Source organism: Curcuma longa, chromosome 10 (genome assembly GCF_044706935.1).
Source record: "Curcuma longa cultivar G26 ecotype Majalengka, Jawa Barat chromosome 10, ITB_CL_G26_1.1, whole genome shotgun sequence".
In the NCBI taxonomy this organism is placed as follows: domain Eukaryota; kingdom Viridiplantae; phylum Streptophyta; class Magnoliopsida; order Zingiberales; family Zingiberaceae; genus Curcuma; species Curcuma longa.
The window spans coordinates 10,076,210-10,089,024 of NC_133870.1; the positions used below are offsets into that span (position 1 = coordinate 10,076,210).

General features: G+C 37.3%; 2 protein-coding genes across 2 annotated transcripts; both read left to right on the top strand.

The window, feature by feature from the left end:
- Positions 1–2,485: 2,485 nt before the first annotated feature.
- LOC141836412 (uncharacterized) lies at positions 2,486–6,019 on the top strand. The gene is made up of 5 exons (XM_074723900.1): positions 2,486–2,606; positions 3,217–3,562; positions 3,647–4,922; positions 5,028–5,174; positions 5,333–6,019. The coding sequence occupies exons 2-5, from the start codon at positions 3,512–3,514 to the stop codon at positions 5,851–5,853; spliced, it is 1,995 nt and encodes a 664-aa protein (XP_074580001.1). The 5' UTR covers positions 2,486–2,606; positions 3,217–3,511; the 3' UTR covers positions 5,854–6,019.
- Positions 6,020–8,311: 2,292 nt separating this feature from the next.
- Positions 8,312–9,104, top strand: LOC141835501 (uncharacterized). Its single transcript, XM_074722919.1, has one exon. The coding sequence runs from the start codon at positions 8,327–8,329 to the stop codon at positions 8,984–8,986; it is 660 nt and encodes a 219-aa protein (XP_074579020.1). The 5' UTR covers positions 8,312–8,326; the 3' UTR covers positions 8,987–9,104.
- Positions 9,105–12,815: the final 3,711 nt, after the last annotated feature.

The window sequence follows — 12,815 nt, forward strand, 5'->3', positions numbered from 1 at the left end:
TTAAATTTCACTCGATTAATTTTGTAAATAAATGATCTTTTTCTATTCTTTTGCAAAAGATGGAATCCTATTTTAGCGGGAAACAGTTGATCATGATGTAGGAGAAATTTGAATCCTTGTCTTCTTTTACAATTCTGATATGTCATAACTAACTCAGTTATACCCGAGGATTATTTAAAATGATCTTTTTCTAATTTACTTGTAAGGTAAATCAGAAATATAATTTATACTCATTGAATCGATCTTCACGCCATTTTATTTATTTTCTTAAATAAATATTGTACCGTACTCACGGGGACTATTTAAAATATTGTTATATTAGTTGGTGGTCACTATAAATAGTACGACACAAATATAAAATACTGAATGAAAAATAAGTTTTAAATTCTCTTGTTTAATATTTATTTTTTTAAGAACATTTTTTCCTCATGCTCGATCTAGTTGACATGAAGCTGACTCATCGATCTAATTTAATTTGGTCATAAATTAACAGAAAATTTGAGTCAAAATTTATGTCCATTATTTCCTGGAAACTCACCAGCAGCATGCAATAATATATTCCTCACCTAATTCAAAATATTTTTAAAAATTGGAGACCTTTTTTGCAATCTTTTTTATTCTGTGCTAAGTCTATTAATAACTAGTCTCAGTAAGCATCGTACTACTACTTATCAATATTTATTTACACAAATTATTTATCAATTTAATTTTATTTGAAGATTGTGGAAGATGTGATAATCTATAATAATCACCAAGATTTTTGGGATCTACAAACTAAGTAATCAACCCATTTAGTGGAATGAAGGATCTTTAATAAATAATTGTTAACTCATTTCAATAAACAGCATTTTGCATTCTTTTATCAATCCAAAACTTTATATGAATTATTGTGTTGAAGTTTTTTTGAAGAGAAAATGAAATAAATGATTAAGAACAAAAAAGTAAACAAAGAACAGAAAATATATATGGTTAAAAAATGGAAAGAGTGTTTCAAATTAAGAAAAACATCAAATAAACATTCTTTAAAAAAAAATCAAATGGATCGATTTTATTTAAAAATATCCTTTGATCTAGTATTATTGTACCTGTTGTCTGTATAGAAGCTACTGATAACTACTACAATATGCTTAAGATGAATTTAGAATTTATGATTTAAAATTTATATTGTGTAGAAGTTACCAGATATATACTACAAAGTGTAGAAGCTATTTATTAACTATTATAACATATTTAAGATTTATGTTTGTATAAGTTATAATTTTTTAAAATAAATAAAGTTTTTATAGTACTATTTTAAAATAATTTTGATGAAATTTAAATAACTTTGATTAATAAATAGTATTTTGATATAATAATATTCAAATATCTTAATTTTTAAATCTTAAATTCACCCTATTTTGATTAAGTTAGTTAATTATTTCTACATATTATAGTAACTATTAAGTAGCTTTTATATGGTATAAATTTTAAATCTTAAATACGTTGTAGTAGCTACTAGATAGTTTCTAGACACTATAACAATAACTTGGTAATTTCTACACATTATAAATTTTAAATTATAAACTCATTCTAAATATATTGTGACAGTTATTAGATATTTTTTTGTACGTACATTATAACAATTATCAATAATTATACACTCATGTTGAATAAAATTATTTAAAAAATATTTATTTGACTTTAATTAAAAATGAAATACTCATCCGAAGCTCACTCTGTTTTAAATATTGATATTAATGTTTAGTAGTTGGTCAAAATTGTGAGGCTGCCCACGTTGAACGAATCTCACCAGCACTTGAGTGAGTCAGCACGCATCTGAATTTGGATGCCGCCAAATTTAGCATCAACAAGATCTGCAGCCACCAAACTTGAAAAAAAAAGATTCGGATTAAATTTGCGAAGATCTAAAAAAATAATAATCCTTTTTTTTTAAATAACAAGGCCGCCATTACAATATATTAAAGTAAATTAATTCAATTATTATTAATGTTTTTTTATCAGCTACTAAATAATTTAATTATCGGTACAATATTATAATTATTTTAAAATTTTTTGATAAGTTTATAAAAAGTTTTTATATAAAAATGCACCACCTTTTTGACTTTTTTTAAAAAGGATACAATTATGATAATCAGGGTAATAATATTACTTGAATATTCACGGCCGTTGAGCTAAAGAGCTAATTTTAAAAAAATGAAATTTCTTTTTAATTAAAAAACAATTATGATGATTTGGAAAAGAGTTGTCCCTTTTTCTAACTTTTGTACAAAAATTTCAAAGACAATAAATGCACCACACATCTCTAGATTTTGCTGCTTCAGGAGCCCGCGGAGCTATAAATGGCGGCAAAATAGGGACGTCGTTTTCTTGCGAATTTCCTGATCGGGGAGGCGGTAACCTCACCCTCCCTCGCTACGCACCTCAGCTGCGTCGGCTATTTATAGCGGGCCTTCATCGCCAACCCTTCCGCCTGACACACATCGCCTCGCCGTTCCACCGCCGCGCCGGGCGGAGATTCCTTTGCCTTGCCCTTAATTCGGTTCTTTATTGCTGGCATTCGATCTCGATTCCGACGGAGTTTTTGGCAGCTCGCTCGATCATTGCAGGTGCTTTTCGCCGGAATCCATGTGACCGGATCGTGTTTGTTTTTTCTTTTTTCTTTTTTTTTTTTTTGGGGATTCTCCATTCGAGAAAGCCTAAGATCGGGTTTTTTTTGGGGGTGTTAGGTGGTTCTTCGATTTGGCCAATTGTTCGTGTCATCGAACGAAAGGTTGCCTTTTTTTTTTCTGTGGTTCTTGCGTTTGTTTCGGGTGGGGAAGAATATGAAAGAAAGGTGTTTGTTCTTCTTTCTGTCTCAAGAATGATGGCATTGTGATGTGAAGGGAACCTTTTTTCCGTTGGGTTTGTGAATCTTATGATGTGTAAATTTCCTTATTCATCTTCTGCTTTTGGTTGGACGCGAGGGAGCTGTTGATGAGATTGAATCATGGGAAAAGATCTTTCGTTCCGTGTGTTTTCTTGGATCAGATCTCTCTTTCTTCTTGTCAACGCCTTTTTTTTTTTTTGCACAATCCGATTTCTTCTTTTTGGCGTCTCCAGTTCAACTGTTCTATTCCTAAACATTGAAAATGACCAAGGAGTATCGCAAAAGTTAGTTCATTTCTTTGTTTGATTGGGAATTCTACGAGATCTCACCTTTTTTTTTTTGCTTCACAGGATACAAATTGATATTCGAGGAGCTGTCATCAATCTGGCCGTCCCTGGTGTTCCATGTCCTTGCACCTCGAGGAAGGTGTGGGATCTGAAGAATGCTCAGTTGCCTCCTCGATGCATCGAGGTTTCCACTCTCCTCGTTTGGCCTTTCCATTGCACGGTGAAAGGATCTCCTTTTGACAACGGCTAATTCCTGCAACGATAGAGATTTTGGCAGCTGTTTTCTTTACTGCAAAAGAACAACTTGTTAGGATTTCCCTATAGATTGCTTTACTCAGATCAATTGCTGTCCACGAAGATGGCAATAACTGGTTGTTTCTCAGCTCTTTTAGCTAGAAAGAATTCCAAGGTAAGAACCAATCGTTGTGGATTTTGTCCTTAGTGTTCTTTTTGACATGATGCTCTTTACAAGTGCTCATACAATCTTCTGCAGGAAAAGAAAATATCCAAAATTGCCTATAGATGTGGAGAATTAAGAGTTAACCCTGAAGAACAAGTTCATCAACATGCCCAGAATGCCGTAGCAGGAATTACTTTTGATGAACCCAATCACAATCATGCCGATCAACTGACCCACATTTCTGTCGAGGTAGCAAATCTCGGAGAGCCTATGCTGTTGATAGCTCAGGGAAAGAGCCCTGTGGAGAGTGCACAAACCAAACTGTCTGATACAAAAAATCTCAAATTTGAGCAAACTGAGCCTGGTACTGAAGCAGCTTATGAAGGAGGTGATGAACACGACGATAGTCTATCTCTGAGGAAAGCTTTCTCTGACTTTGAGTTTCAAGCATTTGAGGTAGACAAGAGTGAACTGAATTCTGAAAGTGTTGATGAAGAACTGAATATTGATGGCTCAGATATCAGTTTGCTTAAAGAAGATACTGCATCTGAAATGATTACCTACAATGGTCATGCTAGTGATCCTGGCATTGGACGAGCAGAAATATTGTCCAGCCCTCTGCAACTTAAACGTTCATGCTCCTACATTGAGACAAACAGATTTGTTAGGTCCCCTACGAAGACCAATTCTTCTGATGATGTTCTCAACATATGTGAGACTGTTGGTGGTGAAGCAACAAATGCTATCCCTGGAAGCCCAAAATCAGTAATGACATCTTTCAGCGCGGATAGGGCAATGTTAAAGAAGAGCTATTCATCCCAGGTGCTCCCGTCGATGGGTACAAAACTTCGGTCGGATCTTTGTCTGTTGAGCCAGAATAATTCCATCAATGATACCTCTAAAAATGCTGGCGGCTATTGTTCCAATGTACTTGAGTCAAGGTCATGTTTTGAAATGGATGACAAGCTAAAAATGAAGCAATCAGAAATTACAACTGCAGATGACTTGTGGTCTCAGGATCATTGGGTTGCTTTTTATTCAGAGTCTTCTACCTTGGATAGAGTTGATGCTTGGGTCCAGAGTCTTGGAGATGATTCATCGTATCCAATAGACAGCTATCAGAATGATGAACCAGCAGAAGAGGCAACCTCATATACAAATATTCTCAAGATTGAAAAAATCTCAGGAAAGAAACAAACTCAAACTGTCAGGCCAACAGTAGAGGATATAATAGAGGGCAGCTACATCTTCCAACCATCGTGTTCCTTTCCCCATACAGTTCACATTTCTGGTATGGGTTTGAAAGCTATTCCAGCAATTTCAGCCTTCAACAATCTCCGATCAGTTAACTTATCTGGCAATATGATAGGTATGAACAAATAATTTATTTTAAACTGTTATAAGTCTTATGTGTCGTTCTGATATATAACGTTTGTTAGACATTCATATATTGATCTATTTCCTATTGCTGCAGCCCATATTTCCTCAGGAAGCCTCCCAAAGAGTCTCCTTACACTTGACTTGTCTAAGAACAAAATTACAACAATTGAGGGACTGAAAGATCTTATAAGGCTGCGGGTTCTTAATCTCAGCTACAACAGAATCTCACGGATTGGTCATGGTAAGCAACATGAAGCCTTGTCTTTTAAATTTTTGGATTCAATTCCTTCATTTTAATACTAGAGATAGTGCTAGCTAAGTGTCTGCTAGTACAGTATATTATTGATTTGGAGAATTTATCACTAGGGATAGGAATATAATCCAATGTTTAAATTTCAGGATTTCCAAATGGCACACTGATAAAAGAGCTCTATTTAGCTGGGAATAAGATCAGCTACGTTGAGGGTCTCCACAGACTTCTAAAGCTAAAAGTTCTGGACATGAGCTTCAACAAGATAACAACAGCAAAGGCCTTGGGTCAACTTGTTGCTAATGACAGCTCTCTCTTGGCTCTCAACCTGGTTGGCAATCCAATTCTGAGCAATTTTAGCGAAGAGCAACTTCGTAAAACCATTTGCAGCATCCTACCTAAGATAGCCTACCTGAATAAGAAGCTCATTGATTCTCGGAAGGGACGGGAGGTGGCCTTGCACAGCATATCAAAGGCTGCACTTGGGAGCAATGACCGGTTCTTGCAGAAACAATTGACAAGGCGAGTGATCCAGACTACCAGTTCTTCTGGTAAAAGCTGGGGAAGAGAAAGGAACACCTACAGGGGAGCAGGCAGCAGCCTCAGGGAGAGGAGCAGAATGGACAGATCAAAGGGCAGGCATCAACAGTCTATTACTTCAAGGAAATGAGATGATGATCCAATTTTAGATGTGATTTGATTTAGCTTGTAGTAATAAATCAGAAAACGTTGTACTTCTGTTAAATTTGGAAACTTTTGACATTGTGCTTGGTTTATGTGCTGAGACAGTTGATAGAATTAAAGTTATGTATTCATTTCTTTCCTTCTTTGTTCAATTGATGTGGAATTTGTTTATTCTGATGTTAGCTATGCATTAGATGCTTATCCCCCATCAGTTTAGTTGCTCATTGGCTTGCCTTTTGGTAGATTTGTTACCTCCAAGTCGAAGAATGAGAAAATTTACTTGTTGCTCCAAGAGTTTACATTTCTCTTTGCCTTTATGTTCTTTGCTTGTTTGCTATGTGGAATTGTGGAGTGTTAAATTTATTTTATTGCTTGTTGCATGGAAATATGAAGTTTACAGTTCACCGTACGTTCTCATTGCTTTTGATGTTTTTGTTTGTTTGTTATCAAGTTTGAGTTTAGCTTTTTCCAACTTTATGACTTGTTTGCCTTTTCTGAGAATGAAAAGGTGTTTTTTCCCCTTAATTGTAAGGCACCGTTCTCATCATTGCTCTGATCAGAATAAAGATGCAAAGCATAGAGTTTATGTCAATGTTTCTTAGTTTGAGTTTTTTTATTATTCTTTTTCCGGCTAAATACTGGCAATGGTCAAGCCATCCGATCAAAAAATGCCACCTCAACCGCTGCCGACCTTGATGACGAAGGAACCTGCGAAGGGAGAACTGAGCGAACGGGTTAGCAGGGTGTCGGGGATTCCCGACGAGACTACTTCGACGCTCAAATCAGAAAAGAGAAGTAGTATGGAGGTATGCGTAGAGAATATGTGATGGAGAGATCTCCATACCTGCTGGTTTTATATAGTAGCAGAGGGAACATGATCTTTGGATCTCAATGCTTGTGATTGGCTGCTACTAACGGTATGATCTCGGACGCTTTCCAAACATACAACGGCTCAGTAGATTTGATTATCTTCATTCAACGGTGGTGCACTAGGATACGAGATATTCAGGGACCAAGTTTGTGAACTTGGTCCTATCATTATCCTTTTGAATAAGTTGATAAGACTGAGCCAAGGAGAAAGAGTCCTCGTACTTGCCTGTTGATGGCCGAGCTGATACGTGAGGTCGGAAGACACGTGGCCGAGCTGATACATGAGATCAGAAGACACGTGGTCGAGCTGATACGTGAGGTCAGAAGACACGTGGCCGAGCTGACTAAGCATGCGGTTGAGCTGACTAAGTGTGGGATCGAGCTGTCCTGCAGGTGAGGCCGAGCTAACCTGAAGGTGAGGTTGAATTGTTTTGAATGACCGAGCTGTGAGAGTGGCCGAGCTGTGAGAGCATAGCATGTGGCTAAGCTTATTTATAAGTGTGATGATCAAGTCATGAGGTTGACATGTGATACCAGGACCAAGTCATGAGGTCGGTGTGTGATCAAGCCGGAAAGCATCTGGCTAAGCTGGCCTGAATGTGTGAGGCCGAGCTCATCTAAATGTGTGATAGGCTGAACTGATCATACGACTGAGCTCTAGTCATGACTCGTCCTTTGACCTTGCACATGCTAGATCAGTTGATTGTTGACCTCTCTTTACCACGTCTGATAAGTCGAGACCTGTCGTATCGATTCTAAATTCATATTTTATTAATTGGTTTCTTCAATCTCTTCCTTTGAATCTAGCTACATTTCATCTTTGAACATTGATATAAATTCAGTTAATCAACAACTTCCTCTCAGCTCGTCCATCCTTGGATTCTCAAATGAGAATATTTTAGTCAGATATCTTACTCATTCGACATTCATCATCTTCCATTGGACATTCATGGCCTGCCATTTTTCTAAACTTATGCTCAAATCACAACAATTATTGGCCCTTCTAATCAACTCGTTGTCAGAGAATCTCTGGCACAAGACCACTATCACTGAGTTGCATGCCTACTTCCAAAATCAAATCTTTAACTTATTTGCTTAATTTCTCAAATGTGTTAGATTATAATAAAAGGACAAAAGACACCTACCATTATAACCAATTAGCTAGGTAGCTAGGTTAGAATCAATTCTACCTAACTTTGAATAATAATAATAATAATAATAATAATAATAAGCTTAATCCCATCCTTTATTAGCTTAATCCATAAATTTATTAAATAATAAAGGCATCTGTGTGATTTATCATTTTTTTATCCATAAATTTATTAAATAGTAAAGGCACGTACGTACCCATCAGCTTAATCACCCATTAGCTGTCAAACAATTGTAATTAAGAACTTTTGTCTACATTCAATCTTTTCTTCTCCTACAAAACAAAACACAAATCTAGCTAGCTATTATATATATAATTAATACTCTTAAACCTTTCTTTTGGTAATTAATTAATTAATTAGCTTGCAGTTATTATATATATTTATCTGCGCCGATCGATCGATCGTGCAACTGACACTGCAGTACGGATCGGATCGAGCATGAGATTGAGCGAAGGCATCGCGAGGCAATTTAGATTCACGATGGGGGCGAAAGCGTTGAGGCGGCGGAGCAGCGGCTTCCTCTTGTTCCGCTTCGGCTGCGGCGCCTGCTCCGACGCTAAGTCCGTCTCTGTCTCCGCCACCAAGCCAGCCTCGCCACGCGGCGGCGGCGGAGCCGTGGAGTCCCCGGCCAACACCCCGCTCAGCCTCGCGGCGACCTTATCGTCCTCCTACCATGGCGACGAGGAGGGAACGACGAGGCAGGTGCGCACCTCCCCGACCACGCCGGCGAGCGTCTCCGAGCTCCTCCGGCAGCTTGGGGAGCTGGAGCGGAGCGTCGTGGCCTGGAGCAGGGGCGGCGAGAGGAGGCAGAGCGGCGGAGTCGAGGACAGCGTGGTGGTGGTGAGGGACACGGAGGACCCGCTGGAGGAGTTCCGGCGCTCGATGCTGCACATGATCGTGGAGAAGGAGATCGTGGGCGGCGCGGAGCTGCAGGAGCTGCTCCGCCGCTTCCTGGCGCTGAACTCGCCGCGATACCACGCCACCATCCTCTGCGCCTTCGCGGAGATATGGGAGGACGTGTTCGCAGGGTACGAGCGGATGCCGGATTTCCTGCGCCGAAGCTACTCCGACCAGCTTCCACTTCGTCGGCTCCTCTAACGCCGGGCAGTTAATCAACAAGAAAAACGAACGCCTATTCTCCGCGCTATGTTAATTGGTTATTAATTTGAGTGTAGTTATAAATGAGACTATATTAAATTTAATGATCTGTTTCACATTTCACACTCGATCACTATCTTCTTTAATACAGCTTCAGTTCCTATATATAGAAACACCATTTGAGCTAGTGTGGAAGAGAAAATAATGGCATTAAGTTGATTATGACGGAACAGACTTACAAAAAAGGACTAATGTTCGAATCTCGGTGAAACTGAACAATACTCTCATCCGTCGTGCTCAATTATAATTTCTCGATTTACTCACAAATAGTTGTAAACTGACATGTGAGGCCGCTAGAGTGGCTAGATTAGACTCGCGATGATCATTCAAAAAAAAAAGATAATAATAATAATATTTTTTTATTATTTGTCTTATCAAATCCAAGACAGTGTGCTCATCGTGGTTACAACTCCAATTGACCCCTCTTATCGGGATGTCCGACCATCCCTAATAATTACGACTCGGACTAAAATGGTTAGTCATTAACAAGATAAACAATCTTAGATTAGACTCACGATGATCTGTTGGTGTCAGCTCTTAGTGCCAATTCTGATTGAGTGAGACTCGAGTTGGACTCAAGTCAAATCGAATCCATTAAGAAGGTTATATGATCATCATGCATGAGATTAATAGGGTATTAATTCCCTCATCATTAAGAGGGTTGCATGAGTATCATTAAGAGAGTTGCATGATCATCATGTATGACATGCATGACATTATTAAAGGTATTAATTCCATGGAATCTCAAGAACAAAAAATCCTTCATATTCCATGGTTGGATTACCTGACACCTGTCAATCCGACAAATGCAAACTCGATAACTATCGATCGACGTGGTAGATATCGACCCAACAACAGTTGACCCGATGATACAGAAGGATTCAAATATTTTTGTTATTATTTTTATTTTTAGTAATTTTTAGGGTTTAGTATTTAGAGTAGTTTTGAAAATTTTTTAATTTTTTTATATTTAAAAATTTTAAATCCATTTAAAATTTTTAATATTTTAAGTCTGTTAAAAAAAATTTTCTATTAGAATTTCTATTTTTTTATAAGTTAGAATTTTGGATCTATATAAGTATCTTGTTAGTTGATGTTTAAGAAAAAAAATTTTATTTAATAATATTTTCGACAGTGTCGTTTATTTTTCTATCTTCTGTTATTCTTTCGATTTAATAGGTTTTAGAAGACTGATTTACGACATTCACAGTCAATCAACGGAATCAATATTATCCGCAGGATAATCGCTATCCCATCCAACGTCAGTTGGTATCAGAGCTCTCAGATCTGATGGATCATTGTTGTGGTCATGATCGTGGTCGTGATAGACAAGTTTTGGCTGAGGAAGTCTCACACCGTGATTATAGCACTTGAGATGAGATACTTCAAGATCTACAAAGACAAATTACAAAGTTATCCTAGCGTCTAACGGTGCAAGATCGTAAATATCGTAAATTACTTTATTCCCCTTTTGAAAATTTTTTAATTTCCAATCAAGGAGAGATGTCCAAGTGTAAGTTTAATTTTGAGGGATTCGGGATCAACTGCCCCGCCACCTTCAATTTCAAGAGAATGTCGACTTTGCAACATTTCTACATCTCCCTTCCTCCTATGATGGTGAAGACAACTAAAAATTAAGATGCGAACCTCGGTAACATCGAGTACAATCAATCCTACTCTTCCGATCGTCCGATCACAGGAGGCGACAGAGATCACGACAAGATCGAAATATTTGGTGATCCAGTTTATGATGATGTTGACGAAGAGGAGATAGACTTAGATGAAGTGTTGTCCGACAGCAATCATCAACCTGGTTTATTTATCGACGAAGCCTCAGTCTTCATTGTCTCGCCTTGCATTGACTCAACGCCCAATTTATTTAGCATGGCAAAGACAAGGTCGAGTCAACTAGTGAGCCAATATATGACGACGATGAAGAAATAGTACGTAAAAGATAACCCGTTAGTTGATGATAACATTGAAAATGAGATATACACTTCATCAGTGATTCTTCCGTACAACAACTTAGTTTCTGCCATCTCTTTAGAGGAGGATGCTGATACTTTTGAATTGGAGAATGCTATCAAAAAATCATCAAAATATTCTCAGTGATCAAAAAACCATAATGCAAGAACTGAGTAAGGATGTTGAAATTGCTAAGAATCTTGTGGATGATTCAGGCCTTCCACTTTCTTCATCAATTTTGCTAAGAATCTTGTGGATGATTCAGGCCTGCCACTTTCTTCATCAATTCTCCCACACGATGCTGTGGTATTCTTGGTCGAATTTACAATGTGCATGAAAGAAATCACCTTCCAAATATGCAGAATTGTGATCGTGCCATGCTAAAGTTGCTTGATAAGTGCAAGTTGAAGAAAAACAACATGAATTTGTTGGTTCATCTCAGCATGTAGAAGGCCAAGTCCGTTCAGTTTGGCATCAGAGACACGATCTATGAACTTCATGTGTTTCAAGAGGTAATGGGCCATCAAAATAGGGAGTTTGAAAATGTAAAATTTGTCAATGGTGTAGGGTAGGCTTATCGAGCATGCCTTGTCGACACCCTTTCGTTTTGTATTTAAAGATAATAAATTGCAACACTCAAACAAGTAATTCAATTATTTTCTATTTTCTACTCTATTTATTTTCTCCATTTTCTCTAACTATCTCCAAAATCTAACTTGAATATCAGAGTGATCGAGCCGAGCTTCGACTCATCTGTCCTTCTAATGTCTTTCTTGAGTCTTTTCAAACTCCTATTTGAAGATTTTCACACTCGGTGGTTGAAAGCCCAACTATTCCAAAGTTCGACTCCTTTGACACCCGACCCCTCTGAAGCTCAACTCCTTTGAAGACCGATCCGATTGATATCAATCGATCGAAAATACTCGATCATGATTACTTTATTAAGTCATCCCATCCCTTGATCTCCGACCTGATCAAGTTACATGCTTAGTTGTAAGTCTGACTCAATATTCACGATATCTTCTTAGCATCAACTAATCATCAATCATTTTTGGTTATCTTCTCTTTGAGTAGGTTACATATTCTTCTTCTTCATTTCATTTGGAAATCAATATATAGAGAAAAAGAGGTGAATGCATCATATAGATTCCAATATAACCAAGGGGTATGAATAAAATTCATTATAAAGTATTAATATAATTATAGAGGATCTTTACCTCAGTAGCCTATTCCGATATAACCACCTAAAATATGATCCAACCTCAAGGGCAAGAAGAATACTTGTCATTTACAAGTTATCACAAGCTTGACTCTTGTCAGAGATTTCAGTACTTACAATAAACGTCACCTCTTCTCTAATTTTTTTTTTTTTTTACAATCTAGGTATCTTGTTCTTAGAATTTAACTAATCTTAAAGATGATCGGTCCGTCCCTATAGAAATTTTCTACCTACCATTAGGGTAAATGGAGAAGCACAGATTCATCCTGACGGGCAGTCCAATGTTAGAAGTTTTTCAATCTCCTCAGATATAATGTGGCTTGTGTGATATTTAAACCCTCATCACCTAGGGAATCCATTTCACTTCTTATCATCGCACCATAGCCCCAAGGGCACCTCTTCTCTAAATATTTTTTTTTGATAAAAAGTAAATATATATCATCAAAATGTATGAATCATACATGTGCCCAAAGATAGCGGCTTATTTCTAATGAAATATCATATCTGAGTAGATATTTAAGAGGAAAAATACATATGTGTGTACCCTCATAAATATCAAATACCCTCATGAATATTATCCTCGAA

Excerpts from the sequence above, each read along its gene's own strand:
- LOC141836412 (XM_074723900.1), top strand. The coding sequence starts at position 3,512 with ATGGCAATAACTGGTTGTTTCTCAGCTCTTTTAGCTAGAAAGAATTCC. Across the intron at positions 3,563-3,646 it reads TAGCTAGAAAGAATTCCAAG|GAAAAGAAAATATCCAAAAT; the intron begins GTAAGAACCAAT and ends AATCTTCTGCAG. Across the intron at positions 4,923-5,027 it reads CTTATCTGGCAATATGATAG|CCCATATTTCCTCAGGAAGC; the intron begins GTATGAACAAAT and ends CTATTGCTGCAG.
- LOC141835501 (XM_074722919.1), top strand. The coding sequence starts at position 8,327 with ATGAGATTGAGCGAAGGCATCGCGAGGCAATTTAGATTCACGATGGGG.